Source organism: Cherax quadricarinatus, chromosome 66 (genome assembly GCF_038502225.1).
Source record: "Cherax quadricarinatus isolate ZL_2023a chromosome 66, ASM3850222v1, whole genome shotgun sequence".
Lineage (NCBI taxonomy): Eukaryota > Metazoa > Arthropoda > Malacostraca > Decapoda > Parastacidae > Cherax > Cherax quadricarinatus.
The window spans coordinates 19,307,540-19,331,051 of NC_091357.1; the positions used below are offsets into that span (position 1 = coordinate 19,307,540).

The 23,512-nt window shown below is 40.5% G+C and overlaps 1 protein-coding gene across 2 annotated transcripts; it reads left to right on the top strand.

The window, feature by feature from the left end:
- The first annotated feature begins 3,266 nt into the window (after window positions 1-3,266).
- Window positions 3,267-15,087, top strand: Hibch (3-hydroxyisobutyryl-CoA hydrolase). Of its 2 annotated transcripts, none has more exons than XM_053798879.2 (8): window positions 3,267-3,381; window positions 5,794-6,029; window positions 7,050-7,208; window positions 8,380-8,553; window positions 10,088-10,239; window positions 11,247-11,357; window positions 13,354-13,531; window positions 14,812-15,087. In XM_053798879.2, exons 2-8 carry the CDS (start codon window positions 5,795-5,797, stop codon window positions 14,943-14,945), a joined length of 1,143 nt encoding a protein of 380 aa, XP_053654854.1. In that variant the 5' UTR covers window positions 3,267-3,381; window position 5,794; the 3' UTR covers window positions 14,946-15,087. The 2 variants fall into 2 exon arrangements, with proteins under 2 accessions (XP_053654854.1, XP_053654855.1); XM_053798880.2 differs by having other exon boundaries at window positions 13,357-13,531.
- The last annotated feature ends 8,425 nt before the right edge of the window (window positions 15,088-23,512 follow it).

A 23,512-nucleotide genomic window follows, 5' to 3' on the forward strand; every position in this document is an offset into this window, starting at 1 on the left:
AATCTAACTTTATTATTTTTTTAAATACACTACCTAACAGAATACTCCATTCGACTGAATGTACAGCAATGCAAGCAACCATATGACCTGTCGTTGTAATACTCATTTGTGCTTTATAGTTATCTGTTTACAATAATGATTTATCACTGATTTCATCATTGCTTAGTTAATCTTAAGTTAATTTTAAGCCAGCCCGTAATGCTATGCATATAAGTGGCTTTGGCATGCTGCTCTTACCTGTATTTTTTGTACCTCTGTAAGTATGCTTAAATTACTAAATAAATAAATAAATAAATAAATAAATAAAAGGTACCTGTAGTTCCTCATATGGACACTAGATGGCAGCAAATGTACCTGTAGTTCCCCATCTGGACACTAGATGGCAGCAAAGGTACCTGTAGTTCCACATCTGGACACTAGATGGGAGCAAATGTACTTGTATTTCATCTGGACACTAGATGGCAGCAAAGGTACCTGTAGTTCCACATCTGGACACTAGATGGCAGTAAATGTAAGCCACAGCACCGTGTCTTCCTTTGCAGATGACACCCGAATCTGCACGACAGTGTCTTCCATTGCAGACACTGCAAGGCTCCAGGCGGACATCAACCAAATCTTTCAGTGGGCTGCAGAAAACAATATGAAGTTTAATGATGAGAAATTTCAATTACTCTGATATGGTAAACATGAGGAAATTAAAACCTCATCAGAGTATAAAACAAATTCCAGCCACACAATAGAAAGAAAAACTAACGTCAAAGACCTGGGAGTGATCATGTCGGAGGATCTCACCTTCAAGGACCATAATATTGTATCAATCGCATCTGTTTGAAAAATGACAGGATGGATAATGAGAACCTTCAAAACTAGGGATGCCAAGCCCATGATGGCACTCTTCAGGTCACTTGTTTTATCTAGGCTGGAATATTACTGCACACTAACAGCATCTTTTAAGGCAGGTGAAATTGCTGACCTAGAAAATGTACAGAGAACCTTCACGGCATGCATAACGGAAATAAAACACCTCAATTACTGGGAGCGCTTAAAGTTCCTGAACCTGTACTCCCTGGAATGCAGGCGGGAGAGATACATGATTATATACACCTGGAAAATCCTAGAGGGACTAGTACCAAACTAGACTCGGCAGACGATGCAACGTCCCCCCAGTGAAAAGCAGGGGTGTCACTAGCATGCTAAGAGACAACAAAATAAATGTCAGGGGTCCAAGACTGTTCAACTGCCTCCCAGCATACATAAGGGAGATTACCAGTAGACCCCTGGCTGTCTTCAAGCAGGCACTGGACAGGCACCTAAAGTTGGTACCTGACCAGCTGGGCTGTGGCTTGTACATTGGATTGCATGCAACCAGCAGTAACAGCCTGGTTGATCAGGCCCTGTTCCACCATGAGCCCTGGTCACAGACCGGGCCGCAGGGGCGCTGACCCCCGGAACTCTCCCCAGGTAAACTCCAGGTATATGTACCTGTAGTTCATCTGGACACTAGATGGCAGCAAAGGTACCTGTAGTTCCACATCTGGACACTAGATGGCAGCAAAGGTACCTGTAGTTCCTCATCTGGACACTAGATGGCAGCAAAGGTACCTGTAGTTCATCTGGACACTGGCAGCAAAGGTACCTGTAGTTCCTTATCTGGACACTAAATGGCAGCAAAGGTACCTGTAGTTCCACATCTGGACACTAGATGGCAGCAAAGGTACCTGTAGTTCCTCATCTGGACACTAGATGGCAGCAAAGGTACCTGTAGTTCATCTGGACACTGGCAGCAAAGGTACCTGTAGTTCCTTATCTGGACACTAAATGGCAGCAAAGATACCTGAAGTTCCTGATCTGGACACTAGATGGCAGCAAAGGTACCTGTAATTCCTCATCTGGACACTAGATGGCAGCAGGGGTACCTATAGTTCCTCGTCTAAATACTAGATGGCAGCATGACGTCAGATAAAAAAAAAAAAACAGAAATTGACATTATTCTATAACTAAGGGTGCAACTGCTACTGCTGCTACTACTACTACTACTATTGCTGCTACTACAACTACTACTATTGCTACTGCTAATACTCTACTACTACTGCTGCTACTACTACTACTCCTATTACTACTCCTCTATTACTACTACTGCTTCTAGTACTACTTTCACTACTACTGACCCGGTGGCCTGGCTGGCAAAGCTCCCGCTTTACACACGGAGGGCCCGGGTTCAATTCCCGGCAGGGAAGAAACATTTCGACGTGTTTCCTTACACCTGTTGTCCTGTTCATCTAGCAGCAAGTAGGTACTTGGGTGTTAGTCGACTGGTGTGAGTGGCATCCTGGGGGACAAGATTGAAGGACCACAATGGAAATAAGACAGACAGTCCTTGATGACGCACTGACTTTCTTGGGTTATCCTGGATGGCTAACCCTCCGGGGTTAAAATCCGAACGAAATCTTATCTCACATTGTGTTTTGTGTAATTATATGATCATCAATACTGTACTTATTACAGTTTCACGGTGCTCGTGGCTCAGTTGGTAGCGTCCTCAGCTCACCCATTCTGGCACGAGGTGAAACACTAGACACGTTTCGTCACCTTACCCCTGCTACCTCTGTTTACCTAGCAGTAAGTAGGTACTTGGGTGTTAACCTACTCTTGTGGGTCGTACCCTGGAGTAGAGGATGAAAAGAGGGTGAGATTCTTCCTTTCAAATTACAACATATATAAATTAAATAATAATGAGAAAAGTCCAGAGGATTCATAGGATTTCAGAGAGAGAATTAGTATGATGGGGAGCGCTAAACCCGTAGGAATTATACAGCGCGCGAGTGTCCCCTCGATGACGCACCTATATGCACCCAGCAGCGCTAGGTGCTGTTCATGATCCGAGGAGACTCGTGGTAGTGGTTGTTCTGTTACTTGAGGCGGGAGAATGTGTCACAGAATCTAATTTCAACCACCTGGCTGGCTACCCCTGTGGGGTTAAAAACTCCAACAAATCTTAATCTCTTACATTAGCAAAGAGATGTGTTTTATAAGGTAGTTATCCCTAATAACGTTAAAAATCAGTTTTCTGTAGTAAATCTAAAAACAATAACACAGAGGCATTCTAAATTGAATTAACCCTCGTCAATATCTTCCATAAAAGAGACATAATCTGCAAACAAGAATGAATTTATTATACAAACATGATCCAAATTCTATACAGCAGTTATATAATAAATGAGTGTTAATTGTAAGACTAAGTTTCATATATTATAAAAGTATCAGACTTTTTGAACGCATCCTCGACTGCTGGCTGGCTGCAGGAGAGCTATATTTTTGGCGATTTTTTTTAGCTGATTTAAGGATTTGTGAGGACTAAATCCTTAGGATATCCTTGAAGGAGTAAGTTATTTGCGTTGTCGAAATGGAGTTTGTGAGAATCATGGTTCCTGGGGCCAGAATTTCAGCGGAAACCTTCCCTGGGATGAAGCCTTGATGCTGGTGACGGGCTCGTGATCCAAGGTGTTGGAGCTACCCTCCTCTTTCCCCGGCTTATTATGCCCCCTCCCGGAGGGTTTGTAAACTAGGGTAACCCAGGAAAGCCAAGCGGCTTTGTTTGTTTCCAGTGAGGACCTGTGTTATCCTCTCCCCAGGATGCCACCCACAAGTCACCTAACACCCAAGTACCTACTTACTACTAGGTGAACATGGGCAATAGGTGCTCGGAATTGAGCCCAGCATCTCCACTCATCGCCAGGATTGAACCTGAGGCTTTCAGTTGTGAGCTGAAGGCCCTACCTTGGGTTATCCTGGGTGGCTAACCCTCCGGGTTAAAAATCGCAGGGGATGATGACCTGGGGTAAAAGGATGATCTGGGACCAAAGGATGATGATCTGGGGCTAGGGAATGATGACCTGGGGCCAGAGGATGATGATCTGGGGCCAAGAGGATGATCTGGGACCAAAGGATGATGATCTGGGGCTAGGGAATGATGACCTGGGGCCAAGAGGATGATGATCTGGGGCCAAGAGGATGATGACCTGGGGCCAAGAGGATGATGACCTGGGGCCAAGAGGATGATGATCTAGGACCAAAGGATGATGATCTGGGGCCAAGAGGATGATGACCTGGGGCCAAGAGGAGGATGACCTGGGGCCAAGAGGATGATCATCTGTGGCCAAGAGGAGGATGACCTGGGGCCAAGAGGATGATGACCTGGGGCCAAGAGGATGATGATCTGGGGCCAAGAGGATGATGACCTGGGGCCAAGAGGAGGATGACCTGGGGCCAAGAGGATGATGACCCAGGGCCAGAGAATGATGACCTGGGGCCAAGAGGATAAGATAAGATTTTGTTTGGGTTTTTAACCCAGGAGGGTTAGCCACCCAGGATAACCCAAGAAAGTCAGTGCATCATCAAGGACTGTTTGTCTTATTTCCATTGGGGTCCTCAATCTTGTCCCCCAGGATGCGACCCACACCAGTCAACTAACACCCAGGTACCTACTTGCTGCTAGGTGAACAGGACAACAGGTGTAAGGAAACGCGTCGAAATATTTGCACCCCGCTGGGAATCGAACCTGGGCCCTCCGTGTGTGAGGTAAGAACTTTGCCAGCCAGGCCACGGGGTCACCCTGAAGACCAGAGACCAAGAGCCTAGAGAGAGAGACAGAGACAGAGAGAGAGAGAGAGAGAGAGAGAGAGAGAGAGAGAGAGAGAGAGGCTGAGGACCTAGAGCAAGAGGCTCTAAGTAATGCCTCAAAATATGTATCAACACACTAAGTGTTTGCAGTGTGATGGTCTGTTGTGGTCCATCCAAAATGTAGATCAAAGTTAATACATCAAATAAAGTATTGACTGTTTTGTGTGAATTTATTCATTTTACGTTACTGACTCTTGGTGTTTGTATTATACAGCTATGTGTCGATTAGTGCGAATAATGAATCCCATGAAGTGGTCGCATTATTCAGATTTGCACTATTCAAATTATATGCTGTTTTTTGTGTATCCATATGCTCTTGCACAACCGTCCACAGGATGGATATGGGGTGCACAGTGCACAATAAACTGGCCACTTTGGTGGCAAAATCTAAAACTGATTTGAAGAGTTTGGGTAAAAAAATAGAATTAATTTTCATCAAATCAAAGTTCTTATTATTCGAACTTGCATCACTGACACAGAGGTGACAGAGATTATGTTCTCTCCCTAAGCCATAAATTTATGCTGAGTTTTGTTTAATTTATTGTCCTCTTTGCACTGTATGACTCTTGAAGGTTTAGCACTTCATTTTGATGATAATATATAATAATAATATCCTCTTTTAATCTTATTTTATTGTATAAGTTTATAATATTCCATTAGATTGACAATCATATTTATTATACGTTGCAGTACAGAATTAATATTCCATCTTTCATAAATATATTTCTGTTAAGTCAATTTCAAACTTTTTGAAATTTTTTTAATGAATTTTTTGCCTAAGAAAATCTGCCATTTATAGCAATCTTGCTGATTGAATTTAATCTTAAGTATGGGCTGCCTGTTCCTCATTCATTGCTTTTCTCTTTGTATGGTATGTTGTATTCAAGCAAAAAAATTTAAGGTATAAGAACTTTTTTTAATTTGTGAATGCCAGAAAGTACAGTACATGCTCGACAATGAATCATCAAATTAATACCAAAGATCTTGTCTGGCTTTTACAGTTTAATTTAAGGTATTATGTACTGTACTGTATATATGGTGTATTGTACTGTTCTGTCCCTAAAGTTGAACTGCTCCTTTTATTATATAACCTAAGCTTTGAACTTTCCACAGAATGGTTTTAACTCGAATTATGTCATCAAGGTTAAGAACGGTCTTCCGACCTCTGTTCCTAACAAATCAAAACATGTCCAGTTCTTCTGAAACCCTACTTGAAGAGGTGGGCGATAAGGGTTTAATAACACTCAATCGTCCTAAGGCCTTGAATGCTCTGAATATTAACATGATACGACAGATATACCCCAAACTGCAGGAGTGGGAGACGACCAAGACCATGGTTATCATCAAAGGTACTGTGAATAAGTAAAGTATTTTTTTTAAAGGCACAAACAGCCAGCTGATCTATCATGTACAGTAGTCTTCTCTGACAACTCTGATCAAGTCAAAAACATGAGAATGTTATACAGGAGTGGAAGTTTTTCGTAACATACAGGCGAGCCCTGCTTTACAGTGCTTCACTTTAGAGCGTTTCGCTAATGCATCGGTTTTCAATTATACCCATTCTTCATTCATTCAGACTAACTACAATAAATATATTCACCACTCACTATAAGCAAATACCTGGAGTATACCAGGCAGTGGGGGTCAGTGCCCCCACTGCCTGGACAAAAGACAAAAATATTTTAAGGTAAATAATGTGTGTACTGTATATTAATTTTTTTTAGGCCTAGCTCTATTGCTCACTTATTACATGATAGCTTAAACATGTTATCAGGCTTTTATATGTATTCAGAAGTGAAAAAAAGGCCATGATTCACTTTACAGCAGTAGCCCGGAACCTGCTGTATAAGCGGGGCTTTTCTGTATTTTACTCATACTAATAATGCCTTCGTTAAGGGGTAAAGGATCTAGATGACAGTGAATGAGTCTTAATGCAAGGTATTGGAGCTACTTTTTCCTTCCTAGAATGAAATCTGGTTACCTCTCATTCCCCAGGTATTGTATAAACTCTTCAAGCTTAGTATTACCTCTGGATATAATATGAAATAATAGTAATTAAAAATGCTAGACATATCAACATAACGCTTCATAAGAATGAATATTCATAAAAATGTGAAGTGATTTTTTTTCCTTCTGCATTATTTGTTGATTTTAAACTTAAAGTAACATTATAATTTGCATCAGTAAGATGTAACCTGGGATAGTTTTGACTCTGTCAGTGTAAGGTTATGAAACATGTCCAGTTATAGAAGTTTGGGCTTTTACTGAATTTTTGGGGTTATCCTGGGTAATTTACATACATTACAAAGTATGATAATTGTACTTATGTGTATCTGTACCTAAATAAACTTACTTAATAATCACTACAGGTGCTGGGGATAAGGCCTTCTGTGCTGGAGGTGATGTGCTCTCAATCGTACAGACTGTCAATGATGAAAACCCAGTTGGCGAATACTTCTTCCGTGAGGAGTATAAACTCAATTGTCTCATTGGAACATTCCACATACCTTACATTGCTCTAATTGATGGTAAGTTCTCACTGTTAATGCTTTTCTCAGAAATGTAGAAGATTGTCACTGTCTTATCACTGATAGTTGTAGTTCAGTATCCTTTGTTATACTTCTTGTTTTTGTTCTAAAAATAATAAGTGGGCTCACTGTTCTGTTATTTATAATTATGTTCTTTTATTCTGCTTTTGGTGCCATTGAAATGAGTTATTTTGTTATCGAGATTCAACATGTACATTGATTATTTGGTTGATTCTTACAGTGTATAAATCTGTAGTGGAGGGAAGGGACAAGGTGTGTTCCTAAAATTATATATGTAAATGTTTTTTTCAATATTATAGGTGAATATTGGTCATCATCCTGATGTAAACCATTTTAAATTCATTATTTACTTCGATGTTAATTGTTAAGGAATCAGGGCATCATAGCATGAAGGCAGTATCATCATCAAAGTCTACATGTTTCGGGTGTTGGGTGGTATTAGGTAGGTCGCTGATATAGAGGAAGAAAGAACAGGGTCTAGAATGCCTCATTGGGGTACTCTAAAATTCATTATTAGGGCATTAGATGTACGTAGTGTCCCTTATAGCTACATGTTGGTGCCTTTTAAAGAGGTAAAACTGAAAATACTTGCATGTGTGCCCAATGAGTGCATGGTGATTTAACTCAAAGTATAATATTGTGGTCAGCAGTGTCAAAAGCCTTTGACAGATCAATAAAAAGTCAAGCATGTTACGCTTTACTTTAAAGTGCTTAAAAAACTGTCAAGCATTTTTAATGTTACATCATTTGTGCTTTCTCAGGTCTGAATTCAAATTAAGAAGGAGTAAGCACATTGTGCTTAGTTAAGTATGTGTACAACTGCTTGGGGGTTACTTTCTCAAGCATTTTTCATAGTATTTGTAGATTTAATATTGACCTGCAATTTTTAATATAAATTTGATCACCACTTCTGTGGATGAGTGTTTTCCTGACTTTTCAGATAGTCTGGAAAAGTTTACTCTTCAAATGATTGGTTGAAAGGTATTGAAATAACTGCAATGGAATGTATTGGAATCTATAACATGCTAGAAACTAGGAATTACAATTTTCTTTACTTTGGGCTAATTGCTTGAAGAGTAATTAGCACAGTTACCAAACCTATTAGCTCAGAGCCAATTAATCATAATTCTGAGTGTTGATGTTTGTCCAGGCATCACAATGGGTGGTGGTGTTGGTCTCTCCGTCCACGGTCAGTATCGAGTCGCTACAGAGCGGACATTGTTCGCCATGCCTGAGACAAGTATTGGGCTTTTTCCCGATGTTGGCGGCTCTCACTTTCTGCCTCGACTAGGAGGTCGGCTTGGCATGTTCTTGGCTCTGACAGGTAAGAACATCATCATGTCCACATCTATAACGATGCATAAAATGTTTGTAGCTTAAATTATTTGATTACTTTAAATAAAAAATAAAATTAAACTTCTCTCAGGAAATTTATGAATCGATTTTGGAGAACTGGTTAGTCAGACTTGTGTTCTGGAGGTGGGAAGGGCAATGTCTGCACTCTGAAGGAGTGACAGGCAGTGCTGTTGCAGCCGGAGGGTAATCTGAATTATGATGTCTGCACACTTTTGGCAAGACAGTGATTGAATGAATGATGGTGAATATGCTTACTTCTTTGGGTCATCCTGCCTTGTCAGGAGATGGCTGTTAAAAAAAGTTGTAGATATAGGTGTGGAACAATGTGGGCATAATTTACATAACAATTTAAAAAAAAAAATTATGTTCAGTATTTCAGATAAGTTGATTAATTATATAGCCTAGAGGGAGTGAGAGGAGTGATGAACAGATTATTAAAATTCTGGTTACTTGTAATGTTTTTGATTAAATTTTTGCATTAGTGAGATTAACAGAGCATATATTTGTATATTTTGCGACAGTGTTCTGCACATAAGTGTATTTGCTTCAAAAAAAACAACTTAGGGGGGGGGGAGAGCTGCTTCAGGTGCTGTCTATTGTGGGAACATCCATGGTTATTGAATTACTAATTAGGTCATCACGAGGAATAAAAATGCACAATACTGTGACTGAAACAATACACAAATAACCTGCACATAGGAGAAACATGTGATGACATGTGATAAATGGAAGAAGAGAGGGGTAAGGAGAGGAGAAGGTTGAGGTATTCAATCCCTCAGCCTGGAATCGATGTGTTCAGTCCATCACTCTTGTAGAGAGTACCGCATATGGCCAGAGAAGTGGCATATATGCATTATTTTGGTAACTATCGACCCTAGACAGAGGCTTCTTGATGCCAGTGAGGTGCTCTTAATCCAAGGTATTAAACCTGTCCTCCCCTCCCTTGGATCTATCTGAATGCCTTCCATTACATATACAAATGTTTATTTCTTAATGCAGTACAAAAATAATAGAGTTATATGTATTAAAAACTGTTAAGCACAAATGAGTGTATTTCAGGAAGACTAATTCTAATGCTTAAATATTACTTAAGACTTAGACATACATTTTTAAGTAGGATTTCTTATGCAGTTAACTACAATCTTATGTGCAATAAAAATATAGCTAATGTACAAATGGTTCAATTTTAAAAGTGTGACTTATTCTGCATGACCCCTATTGATTTACCACTCCCTCTTGAATGTAGTAATAATAATAATAATTTGGTGGCTGTTTGTTCATACTTTCTGTAGTGTGGAGAAAGACATTAATGTACAGTTTAGAATATTTATTAAAGGAAACATTTTGCCCCCTTGTGATTTCTTCAATCCTTATTACATTGGGACTGAAGAAGCCATTTTTAGTGAAATGTTTGTTTGAAGAAATGTCCTGAACTGTACACAAGTGTCTTTCAGCAAATCTTGTTGGTATCACCATACCATTTACTGTCATACTTTCTGAAGGTCAGCGGCTCAAGGGTCATGATGTGTTGAAGGCAGGTGTGGCAACCCACATATGTGATAGCGAAAGGATTCCTGAGTTAGAGAAGTCATTATTGAACCTTACGTCCAACTATCCTGAAGATATTGCTGCAGTGCTCAATAAATTCAGTGAGGTAATTTAATGTTGTACTCGGAGAATTACTTAAACTTTACACAAATAACCCGTATACACCTACCATCCGACTTACGACCACTCGACTTATGACCGTGTTTTTTATGCCAAATTTCTGGGAAATAAACAACTATTTGTGTTGTACACAGTGTTTATCCTAAACCTTACAGTATAAAATACAGTACTAACAACATAAAAAGTAAAGTAAAACATGAAATACCAAAATAAAACAATAAAATAAAGTCATTACAAAAATGTTTTGTTGATATTCAGTAGTAAAGTTCGACTTACGACCATTTCGACTTACGACCGGTTTCTCGGAACCGAACTCGGTCGTAAGTCGGATGGTAGGTGTATAAGTTTCATTCTCCTACGTGCGGGTTATTTGTGTATTGTTCCAATTACAGCATTGTGCCTTTGTTTTTCATTACTTAACTTTAGTTTGTACACTTTTTTTTGTCTGTGTAATGTTATTTTCATTGTTCTTGTTTTTTTTTTTAACAAGTTGGCCGTCTCCCACCGAGGCAGGGTGACCCAAAAACAAAATACTTTCATCATCATTCAACACTTTCACCACACTCACACATAATCCCTGTTTTTGCAGAGGCACCCAGAACACAACAGTTTAGAAGCATATACGTATAAAGATACACAACATATCTTGTATTTACAAATAAACAGAAGACACAGGTTACAGAGTAAGGTTTTAACGGGAGAATGTGTCATTATGTGAGGTGCTCCACACACAGCAAAATGTTGATCTAGTAAAAGTTTTTGTCAACCTGTTTCTCTTCTTCACTGTTGTCAGCAGTATGCCATTAGCATAATACAACAGTTAAGTTGCCTTGAAATCTGACCTAACTTTTGTGACACTTAAAATTACTTCTGATGACCTAGGTATCTCAATTATAGTTTGTTGTTTGAGATTTTTCTAAAACTGTAAATCACAGTATCCAGTTAGGAAGAGCATCTTGTAACATAAATATTGAGACAGATATTCCCTTACAGGAGGCAACTTTTAGCAAGGATGAGCCTTTCTCCCTACAGCCTGTCCTCTCAAAGATACAGTCTTGCTTTTCTGGCACCAGTGTAGAAGAAATCATCTCCAACTTGGAAAAGGTAAAGAATGTGGTGTGCTTTATTGAGAGTGGGAGCTGAATTGCTTTGCCAAAGTTGACCAAGCTGAAGGATACCTTATGGTCACCCATCCACTTACTGGCTAGCTGTGTTTAGTCATTACATACTGTACCTCCCACCACTCCTCCTTCATGAGAGGTGGGTTTGTTGTTTAATACAGGCAGAGTGCTGTTACACCTCCATTTTATGAAAGCACAGCACCAAAAAAAAATCAGTAAAAGATCAAGTATCATATTGTGATTTTATTATTGAAAAGGGTAATGACGGCTTCTAGGCTGTTATTAGGCTGTTATATGTTGTTGGGTTGAAAGGTTGTGACTGATTTTAGGCTGGCACAATTATCACCCTCCAGCACATGGCCCCAGGGAGGGGCTTACAAATGAACAAAGAAAATAGAAGCACTGCAGTTGGCTTAATGGCTCATGGCAGGAAAGAAAGAAGTGGAAATTAGAAGGTTGGAAAAAAAGAAAGTGAAGAAAATACAGAAAAGAAAAGGTGAGAAGGCAAAGGTTAGGGTGGGTGGGTGGGTGTGTGGGTGTGTGTGTGTGTGTGTGTGTGTGTGTGTGTGTGTGTGTGTGTGTGTGTGTGTGTGTGTGTGTGTGTGTGTGTGTGTGTGTGTGTGTGTGTGTACATACTCACCTAATTGTACTCGCCTAATTGTGGTTGCAGGGGTCGAGACTCAGCTCCTGGCCCTGCCTCTTCACTGATTGCTACTAGGTCCTCTCCCTCTCTGCTTCCTGAGCTTTGTCATACCTCTTCTTAAAACTGACTGTGTGTGTGTGTGTGTGTGTGTGTGCGCGCACGTGCGTGCGTGCGTGCATATGCATACATGTGCGTGCGTGCGTGCTCTCTGAAGATTAGAGCATTGTACAGTGTATGTATTGAAAAAGGCAGGTATCTGTAGAAACAAAACTGTAAGATTCATGTAAGGAATGTTGTGTATGAGGGTCAGTTCAACAAGACTTCATCTTTGAAGACTGGAAGAAGGGTAGATAGTTACAGAGGATGTCCAGTTTGTATGACAGTAAGGGGTTCTGGTCTCTGCTTTTTCTCACTCAGTCATGACTTGATAATTTCCAGCTAACTGAAATATTATCTTTACTTTCATCTCTAAAGTAATGAGTTTCTTGTGTTGCAAATATTGAAGAGTTTGGAATAACACCAGTGAAAAACAGGATGGTGGTAGGGCCATGGGTTAAATTAGAGTACAGTATGCTGTGTCAGCACTTTATGAATCAAGATTCCTCAACATACTATCATCAGATACAGGAGGGCCTCGCTTATACAGCAAGTTAGGTTTCGAGCTACTTGTGTAAAACAAAAATTGCTGTAAAATGAAACAGCCTTTTTCACTTTCAAATGCATATAAAAGCCTGGTAACATGTTTACACTATCATATATTAGTGAGCAATAGAGCAAGTCCTAAAAACTGCATATACAGTACACACATTACTTTCCTTAAAATATTTTCATCCTTAGCTTATAGTGAGTGGTGAATTTAATATTTGTTGTAGGGAGTCTGAATAAATGAGAATGGGTATAATTGAAAACCGGTACATTAGCTGAATGCTGTAAAGTGGACTCTGCTTGTATTAGGAATATTGCCAGAATAAAGACACGGAAGTTGTCAAGAAGAAGCTGGACAGCTTCATGCTCCAAGTACTGGATTGTGATGACTGTATGGGCTACTTGCACAAACAGCAGAGTTGACCATGCAGTGAATATGCAGGCAGACTGTTAACATCTTCCTAATAATTGTCACACGTAATATAAACCTTCGTAAAAATATTTGAGTCTTCTTTAGGAATTTGCATGAAGTTTTGACATTTACATCTGCAGACCCCAGACAGTGGTGATGCAAGGATCATCTTGTGTTGAAAACTTTGAGAGATGACATGAAGACTGACTTAACCATTTCAGACTAGGTGGACTAGTATTGTATTTTATGTACACAGGAGATTTATTGTTGTTTTGCCAGCAGGATGGATCTGAGTGGGCACAGAAACAATTGTCTATTTTGAAAAAGTCATCTCCCACATCACTCAAGGTGACTTTTGAACAAATAGAGCGAGGAGCACAGCTCACTCTCCAAGAGTGCCTCTCCATGGAGCATCGAATTGTCAGTCGGATTTACAAGGGCCACGACTTTAAAGAAGGTCGGTTGTGTTGTGCTATTTTTTTTTTAATTTTAAAGTAAAGTGAGTAATGTGAGACATTTAGGCAACTTTCGTTGACAAGCAAGTTTTATTCCTGATTTTAAACTTAATTTTTCAATATTTTCACTTCATTACTTGAAGAAAATATTTTTCTGGTCCTGCAGCTTAATGGGGTTTTTTGATCAGTAAATGCATGAAAGAAGGGAGGGTACCTCAGGACTGACAAAGAGCATGCATAGTTCCTTTGTATAAAGGAAAATGGGACAAGAGAGAGTGTAAGAATTATGAAGGAATGAGGTTGTTGCGTATACTGGGCAAAGTGTATTATAAAATTATTATTGCAGAGTTAAGGGTAAGACAGAAAGTAGGATAGCAGAGGAGCAGTGAGGATTTAGGAAAGGAAGGAGATGTGTAGACTAAGTATTTACATTAAAGCACATAAATAAACAGTACTTAGATAAAGGTAAATAACTGTTTGTCACATTAATAGGAAATGGCTGATGTGTTAAAAACAAAATTGTGTACATATATATATTTAGGTTGTTCAGGAGGGGTTTGGGATGTATGCTGTCTGGGGTGACATCTAAATTGTTGTATCTGCACACCTCTGGAAAGACTGATGGTGTGAATGATAGTGAAAGTGTTTCTTTTTCAGGTCACCCTGCCTCTTTGGGAGACAGCTGACGTGTTAAAAAAATTAGGTTGTAATATTTTGAGTTGACAGATATTTAATTTTAATTATGTTGCGCACAATAGATGTCAGAAATTTCTGTGGGAAGAAACATGCCCTAATAATACGGCACATATTATTAGGGTGAGGGTTCCCATTCATTTGAGAGTTATGCAGCTTTCAGCAGTATACATGATAAAAACAACATACACTTCAGAGTGCTTACAACCTGCACCTGGGAAACACAAACAAAGTCTTGAAAAACATAAACGATGAAGAAAGCAAAGTGTACCGGGAAAGTTATCTTACTCTTGTATTTGTGAGGAAGCACTCAAACTATAGGGGATCAATGTGATGGGAATGGGAGGTAAGAAGGTTTGATCTTTGGAAAAGGAGGCTATAATTCTAATTCTTTGAATCAAAGGCCCTTTATTTGCATCTCCCTCTGAAGGGAGAAAAATTATGAAACCCTTTGGTCTGAGAGAGGGTAATCTGCTTCTTACTCTAGTTATTGCATAAGTCTCTGGCCAACTAAGACACAGTCACCCATTTCTTAGACTGCTATACACCACAGATTTTAAAGATGAATAAATGAGTGTTATTTTTGCAGGTGTTCGTGCTGTACTGATAGACAAGGACCACAAGACCTCGTGGAGCCCCGCCACCCTAGAAGAAGTGCCAACTGAAGACATTATTCAGTATTATTTCTCTCCTCTTGACCCAGAAAAAGAGCTTATGTTTTAATATTATTTTTTAGCCAGTATCTTCTCTTGTATACATTCACCTTACAAAGAACCATAGCTTCTCGTATGTTATCCATAAACAGCGCTGTATGACCCTTGTGGGTTTAGCGCTTAGTTTTGATTGTAATAATCTTTCTTTCTTTCAACACACCGGCCATATCCCACCGAGGCGGGGTGGCCCAAAAGGAAAAACGAAAGTTTCTCCTTTTACATTTAGTAATATATACAGGAGAAGAGGTTACTAGCCCCTTGCTCCCGGAATTTTAGTCGCCTCTTACAACACACGTTGCTTACGGAGGAAGAATTCTGTTCCACTTCTCCATGGAGGTAAGAGGAAATAAACAAGAACAAGAACTAGAAAGAAAATAGCAGAAAACCCAGAGGGGTGTATATATATATGCTTGTACATGTATGTGTAGTGTGACCTAAGTGTAAGTAGAAGTAGCAAGACATGCCTGAAACCTTGCATGTTTATGAGACAGAAAAAAGGACACCAGCAATCCTACCATCATGTAAAACAATTACAGGCTTTCGTTTTACACTCACTTGGCAGGATGGTAGTACCTCCCTGGGTGGTTGCTGTCTACCAACCTACTACCACAGGACGGTACTACCTCCCTGGGTGGTTGCTGTCTACCAACCTACTACCACAGGATGGTAGTACCTCCCTGGGTGGTTGCTGTCTACCAACCTACTACCACAGGATGGTAGTACCTCCCTGGGTGGTTGCTGTCTACCAACCTACTACATAGGTGTAATAATAATATCCATAAAAAATTATTTGTGGTTTACCTTTAAGCATTTTGTATTACATTTCCATTTTTACTCCATATAAAGTTTAGTAATACTGGAACACCAAGATACTTCACTTGTTCTCTGGTCACCTCACCGCTAAACAAGACTGAGAATTCATCACAAGTCATTCCTTACAAAGTCAATAAATGACTTGATGTACTATGAGTGTGTCAGCCAGGGTAACATTAATAAAGGGTACAGGGTAAACTGGTTAGCCAGACTTGAGTCCTGGAGGTGGGCAGGTACTGCGCCTGCACTATGAAGGATGAGTAGGGATGTTACAGTTTAGAGGGTCATTTAAATTGTTATGTATTAGCTTATAACATGATTGCTATTAAATAAATGATGATGAATAAGTTTCTTTTTTTGTTTTATTTGGGTCATCCTTACTGAGTGCAATATAGTCGGTGTTTTAAAAATAAGACATCAAAATAAAACAAAAATAGAAGAGGAGAGTAGAAGTTATGAGAGAGATTTTTAGTAAGAGATCAAGAATAAGTTCGGAAAAAATAAGAAGGCGCAAAACTTTGGCTGGAATAACATACAAATATCCCACATGTAGGAGACAAATGTTTGACAATGTTTCAGCCTAAGTTGGACTGAAACATCCTAAATTTCATCTTAAACATTATAATAAGTTTGAGTCTCCTACGTGTGGGTTATTTCATGCCAGGAACCTCATCAGAACTACAGCAGCCTTCAGGGACAGCTATACATACAGGAGCTTCAGGTTTGTGAGACTTGCTTCATCAAATAAACAGTTGCACCACATCAGTTTTCGAGTCGGAGAGAAAACAATATTTTTCACCTCCAACAAACGGCGCTGTATAATAACCCTTGTAGGTTCAGCACTTCTTTTTGATTATAATAATAATGACCTCCAACAAAAGACCAAGACTATGGAGGATATTATATACGTATAGCCTTGGAGGTCTGGCAGATGATAGATAGGCTGGTGATCTTGCTATGAGTCCCTCCATGGGGTCTTGTTTCAAGTTCCCCTTAAGGGAGGTTCCTTGATTCTGATGATGGGCCCCTCAAGGAAGGTTCCTTGATGTTGGTGAGGGGCTCTTGATTTAGGGAATTGGATCTGTGCTCCAGTTCCCCGAATTAAGCCTGAATGCCTTCTGCATCCCCCCCCAGGCGCTGTATAATCCTCCGGGTTTAGCGCTTCCCCTTGATTATAATAATAATCTGATGATGGGCTCTTGATCTAGGGAATTGGATCTGTGCTCCAGTTCCCTGAATGGAGCCTGAATACCTTCCACTCCCCCATCCAAAGTGCTGTATAATCCTATGGGTTTAGCGCTCCCCTATAATTATAATAAAAATTGTTTCAAGTTGGTTGAGAAAATACACAGAAAACTAAATGTATAGTGGAGTTTTTCAGGTTTATGGGCAATAACTGATAAAACAAATAGTTCCAGGATGTCAGTTTCCCATTTTTAAAGACTTTCCACTCCATAAAACTCCAAGACTTGGTTGGAGGTTTAGCAAATGCTGGGTGAACTTGATGTCTTTGTTCAGAATCCCTCTATGGGGGGACTGTTTCATTAAGGTTAACGAAATACAACTGAAAGAACTGGAAATGGACATGTTTGGACCAGGGTCGTCATCAACATTATTGTATTCCTCAAGGGCAGTCATATATACAGGCATTTTTCAGGTTTGTGGCAAGTTATTGGCCAGATAAACAGTTACATCACGCCACTTCTCCATTTTCAAACAAAAAAGTTTTCTCGATCCCAAAAAATCCTGAGACTATAGACTTGCAGACAAGTTTGGTGAATGTCAAGTGGACTTTAAATCTTGTTCAGAATCCTTCCATGTGTATGTGTGTGTATTTACATTTAGGTCATACTACACAAGCATACATATACACACACATCTGGGTTTTCTTCTATTTTCTTACTAGTTCTTGTTCTTGTTTATTTCCTCTTACCTCCATGGGGAAGTGGAACAGAATTCTTCCTCTGTAAGCCATGAGTGTCATAAGAGGCGACTAGAATGCCGGGAGCAAGGGGCTAGTAATCCCTTCTCCTGTCTACATTACTAAATTTAAAAAGAGAAACTTTCGTATATTCTTCTTTCTTCTTTCAACACACCGGCAGTATCCCACCGAGGCAGGGTGGCCCAAATAGAAAAACAAAAAGTTTCTCTTTGTCAATTTAGTAATTTATACGGGAGAAGGGGTTACTAGCCCCTTGCTCCCGGCATTTTAGTCGCCTCTTACAACACGCATGGCTTACGGAGGAAGAATTCTGTCCCACTTCCCCATGGAGATAAGAGGAAATAAACAAGAACAAGAACTAGTAAGAAAATAGAAGAAACCCCAGAGGGGTGTATATATATATATATATATGCTTGTACATGTATGTGTAGTGTGACCTAAGTGTAAGTAGAAGTAGCAAGACGTACCTGAAATCTTGCATGTTTATGAGACAGAAAAAAGACACCAGCAATCCTTCCATCATGTAAAACAATTACAGGATTTCATTTTACACTTTATATATATATATATATATATATATATATATATATATATATATATATATATATATATATATATATATATATATATATATATATATTATATATAAACCTTAAAACAGCACTTTTATAAAAGCTGACAGATCACGAGGAGCACTGCTGAGCCTCGGGGTTTTTGATCCAGGGATGTGGAGCTACCCTTTCTTCCAACAGATCGAATACGAACCTGACTGCTTCCTATCCAACCCCAGGCGTTACTGTCTGATCCCCCTACGGGTTTACCCCTTTCCCCTGAGTAATGAAAAATACAAAATAATAATGACTATAATAATAAATATGTGAAATATTCCTCCAGAAAAGCAATATAAGCGGCCGGGTGGGCCAGGTGGCCCGGGTGGGCCAGGTGGCCCGGGCCGCCCCTCGTCATCAAAAACTTGGGCGACAAGTATGAGATTTTGTCAAAATTTTGTCAGACTGAAAATTAAAAACAGGAGCAGATTTTTTTTTTTTTTTTTTTTGGGGGGGGGGGGATTTAACTCTCGAGAGGCACCGCTGTATGACCCGTATGGGTTTATATATATATATATATATATATATATATATATATATATATATATATATATATATATATATATATATATATATATATATATATATATATATATATATATACCCTAGTAATGCTATATCCCCGGTGTATTTACCTGGAGTTTACCTGGAGAGAGTTCCGGGGGTCAACGCCCCCGCGGCCCGGTCTGTGACCAGGCCTCCTCGTGGATCAGAGCCTGATCAACCAGGCTGTTACTGCTGGCTGCACGCAAACCAACGTACGAGCCACAGCCCGGCTGGTCAGGAACCGACTTTAGGTTCTTGTATGCTAGTGTATGCTAGTAATATATATCCCAGGTATAATTGCAGCTGTGACAGTGCCACATAAACATATCGTGATGTATGTGGCCAATCTGCCTTCTGTGAGAATTAATTAACACATTTCTCTCAATTCTCATTTCTCAGAATGATTGTTTGGGGCGTTTGTATAAAACGTTACTGGTAACGTTTGATAATGTTGTTGGGAACGTTTGATAATAACGTTTGTTTGGAACGTTTACAAGAACGTTAATAGGGAAAGTCTATCTGACTGAACGCTGTTCAAAGATTGAATGTTGTTCATTTCCAACTCGAGAACTCCTCATCCGATCGATTTGAAATCTTCAAGACTTGTGTACAGTCACTACAACAAAGTTCACTTAACTAACTGCACGCCCAGGCGCCCTCTGCTCAATTTTATACGCACTATTCCTGATTTCAATTTGGGTGTGACAGCTGGAGAACGACTCTTCTTATAGTCTTCAAACCTTAAACGATGGTGTAGAGAAAGGTTTGGATTCCTGTTTTGGGGCTGTATAAGTGTCGATTCCTTATTCTTTTACTGACGAAATTGGGGTTATTAGTTTCGCTGTGGTGAGTTGTGGACGCCTCGTCTAATTGGAGTTAAATCTATGATTAATACATATGGAACAGTTGGGTATCTTCAGTCAAATACAGAGGCATCAAGTGTAGTAACGAAGATGGAGAAGCAGTATCTGAGGAGGTCAGTCCCTCAACCTCCATGGTCTGGACAGATATCGTTCCTAGACAGTGACTAAGGACACACATTACGGAAAGTTACGTTACTTCACAGAATCTGAGTTTACAGATTCGTAAAGAATTTCGTAATATAGCAACGTATTCCCTTCCATGGGTTAAGTTTATTTTCAATAATCAGTATAATACCAGAATGTATTTTGTTTTAAGAGTAACAATCCTCTGGTTTGTGACCTGAGGTCTCATGTTATGTGAGGAAACTGAAGAATGAACCGGGGATTGAACCGTGGTCCTTGAGTGTAGTAGGTAGCTTTACCACCGAGTTACAACGGCTTTAATGGGAAAATACCAGAGACAGAACTTGTGTACATGTTGAAGTCTGTGGCACCGTCTGTGATACCATCTGTGGCACTATATGTGGCACCATCTGTGGCACCATCTGTGGCACCATCTGTGGCACCATCCGTGGCACCATCTGTGGCACCATCTGTGGCACCGTCAGTGGCACCGTCAGTGGCACCATCTGTGGCACCATCTGTGGCACCGTCAGTGGCACCGTCAGTGGCACCATCTGTGGCACCATCTGTGGCACCATCTGTGGCACCATCTGTGGCACCATCTGTGGCACTATATGTGGCACCATCCGTGGCACCATCTGTGGCACCATCTGTGGCACCATCTGTGGCACCGTCAGTGGCACCGTCAGTGGCACTACTATCTCTCCTGCCACAGCACCACAAGCTGCGGTGGACTATCAGTTACCAAACAATCACAATCACTTGTTCCATAAACACAGTTTAAGTCCAAATAAACTGACTTTCAGCTTCTTTGAAATCTTCCTATTAAAGTCTCGTAGCCCAGTGCTCAAGCTCGAGACCCGCCACACACCGGGCCACGGTTCGATCCCCCGTTCATATATATATATATATATATATATATATATATATATATATATATATATATATATATATATATATATATATATAATATACGATAATTCAAGTTATCTAAAATCTAACTTGAGAAAAGTCCTATTACGACCAGTTCCCATTACAACCCATTTCCATCATATCCAGTATTCAGTACCCATTAACCACCCATTTCCATGCCTGCCAGTTACTATTTCAACCCATTCCCCATTTTTAGGACCTCCGATTCCTACCAGGTTTCAATTTATACAAATTCCCATTCCAGTCCATTCCCATTTGTGTCAGCTTGTATAGCCAACCATTCCCGTTCCAAAGATTCCAGTTATACACTGAATATCTTTCTCACTTTCTTCCACATTCCAGAGACTTAGGAATATACATCTGGAATATTCCTAAATATTCTTGTTGGTTCCTCGCTGTTGCTTTAAATAATGTGTGTGTGTGTGTGTGTGTGTGTGTGTGTGTGTGTGTGTGTGTGTGTACTCACCTATTTGTGGTTGCAGGGGTCGAGTCCTAGCTCCTGGCCCCGCCTCTTCACCGGTTGCTACTAGACCCTCTCTCTCCCCGCTCCATGAGCTTTATCAAACCTCGTCTTAAAACTGTGTATGGTTCCTGCCTCCACTACGTCATTTTCTAGGCTATTCCACTGCCTTACAACTCTATGACTGAAGAAATACTTCCTACTATCTCTCTGACTCATTTGTGTCTTCAACTTCCAATTGTGGCCTCTTGTTTCTGTGTCCCCTCCCTGGAACATCCTGTCCTTGTCCACCTTGTCTATTCCACGCAGTATTTTATATGTCGTTATCATGTCTCCCCTGACCCTCCTGTCCTCCAGTGTCGTCAGGCCGATTTCCCTTAATCTTTCTTCATAGGACATTCCCCTTAGCTCTGGAACTAACCTTGTCGCAAACCTTTGTACTTTCTCTAGTTTCTTGACGTGCTTTATCAAGTGCGGGTTCCAAACAGGTGCTGCATACTCCAGTATGGGCCTGACATACACGGTGTACAGTGTCTTGAATGATTCCTTACTAAGGTGTCGGAATGCTGTTCTCAGGTTTGCCAGGCGCCCATATGCTGCAGCAGTTATCTGATTGATGTGTGCTTCCGGAGACATGCTCGGTGTTATACTCACCCCAAGATCTTTCTCCTTGAGTGAGGTTTGCAGTCTTTGGCCACCTAGCCTATACTCTGTCTGTGGTCTTCTGTGCCCTTCCCCTATCTTCATGACTTTGCATTTGGCAGGATTAAATTCGAGAAGCCATTTGCTGGACCAGGTGTCCAGTCTGTCCAGGTCTCTTTGAAGTCCTGCCTGGTCCTCATCAGATTTAATTCTCCTCATTAACTTCACATCATCTGCAAACAGGGACACTTCTGAGTCTAACCCTTCCGTCATGTCGTTCACATATACCAAAAATAGCACTGGTCCTAGGACCGACCCCTGTGGGACCCCGCTCGTCACAGGTGCCCACTGTGATACATCATTACGTACCATGACTCGTTGTTGCCTCCCTGTCAGGTATTCTCTGATCCATTGCAGTGCCCTTCCTGTTATATGCGCCTGATGCTCTAGCTTCTGCACTAATCTCTTGTGAGGAACTGTGTCAAAAGCCTTCTTGCAGTCCAAGAAGATGCAATCAACCCACCCCTCTCTCTCTTGTCTTACTTCTGTTATTTTATCATAAAACTCCAGAAGGTTTGTGACACAGGATTTGCCTTCCGTGAATCCGTGCTGGTTGGCATTTATACTCCTGTTCCGTTCCAGGTGCTCCACCACTCTCCTCCTGATAATCTTCTCCATAATTTTGCATACTATACACGTCAATGACAGGTCTATAGTTTAGTGCCTCTTTTCTGTCTCCTTTTTTAAAAATGGGAACTACATTTGCCGTCTTCCATACCTCAGGTAGTTGCCCAGTTTCCAGGGATGTGTTGAAAATTGTGGTAAGTGGCACGCACAACATATCTGCTCCCTCTCTAAGGACCCACGGGGAGATGTTGTCTGGTCCCATTGCCTTTGAGGTATCGATGTCCCTTAGCAGTTTCTTCACCTCCTCCTCATCTGTATGTATGTCGTCCAACACTTGTTGGTGTATTCCTTGCTGGTGTCCCCGTCTGGTCTGTCCCCCCCAGAGTCCTTCCTGTCTCTACTGTAAATACTTCCTTAAATCTCTTGTTTAGCTCCTCACATACCTCTTGATCGTTTCTTGTGAGTTCTCCACCTTCTTTCCTCAGCCTTATCACCTGGTCCTTGACTGTTGTCTTCCTCCTAATGTGGCTATACAGCAGTTTCGGGTCAGATTTGACTTTCGATGCTATGTCGTTTTCATACTGTCGCTGGGCCTCCCTCCTTATCTGTGCATACTCGTTTCTGGCTCTTCTACTAATCTCCTTGTTTTCCTGGGTCCTATGCCTCCTGTACCTTTTCCATTCTCTGTTGCACTTAGTTTTTGCCTCCCTACACCTTCGGGTAAACCAAGGACTCGTTTTGGTCTTCCTATTATTTCCGTTTCCCTTGGGAACAAAACTTTCCTCTGCCTCCTTGCACTTTGTTGCCACATATTCCATCATCTCGTTTACTGATTTTCCTACCATTTCTCTGTCCCACTGAACCTCCTGCAGGAAGTTTCTCATACCTGTGTAGTCCCCCCTTTTATAGTTTGGCCTGTCCCCTTCAGTTCCTGTTACCTTCTCCACTTGTAACTCTACTATATAGTCAAAACTCAGAACCACATGATCGCTAGCTCCAAGGGGCCTCTCATAAGTGATG

Excerpts from the sequence above, each read along its gene's own strand:
- Hibch (XM_053798879.2), top strand. The coding sequence starts at position 5,795 with ATGGTTTTAACTCGAATTATGTCATCAAGGTTAAGAACGGTCTTCCGA. Across the intron at positions 8,554-10,087 it reads CATGTTCTTGGCTCTGACAG|GTCAGCGGCTCAAGGGTCAT; the intron begins GTAAGAACATCA and ends TACTTTCTGAAG. Across the intron at positions 11,358-13,353 it reads TCATCTCCAACTTGGAAAAG|CAGGATGGATCTGAGTGGGC; the intron begins GTAAAGAATGTG and ends TTGTTTTGCCAG.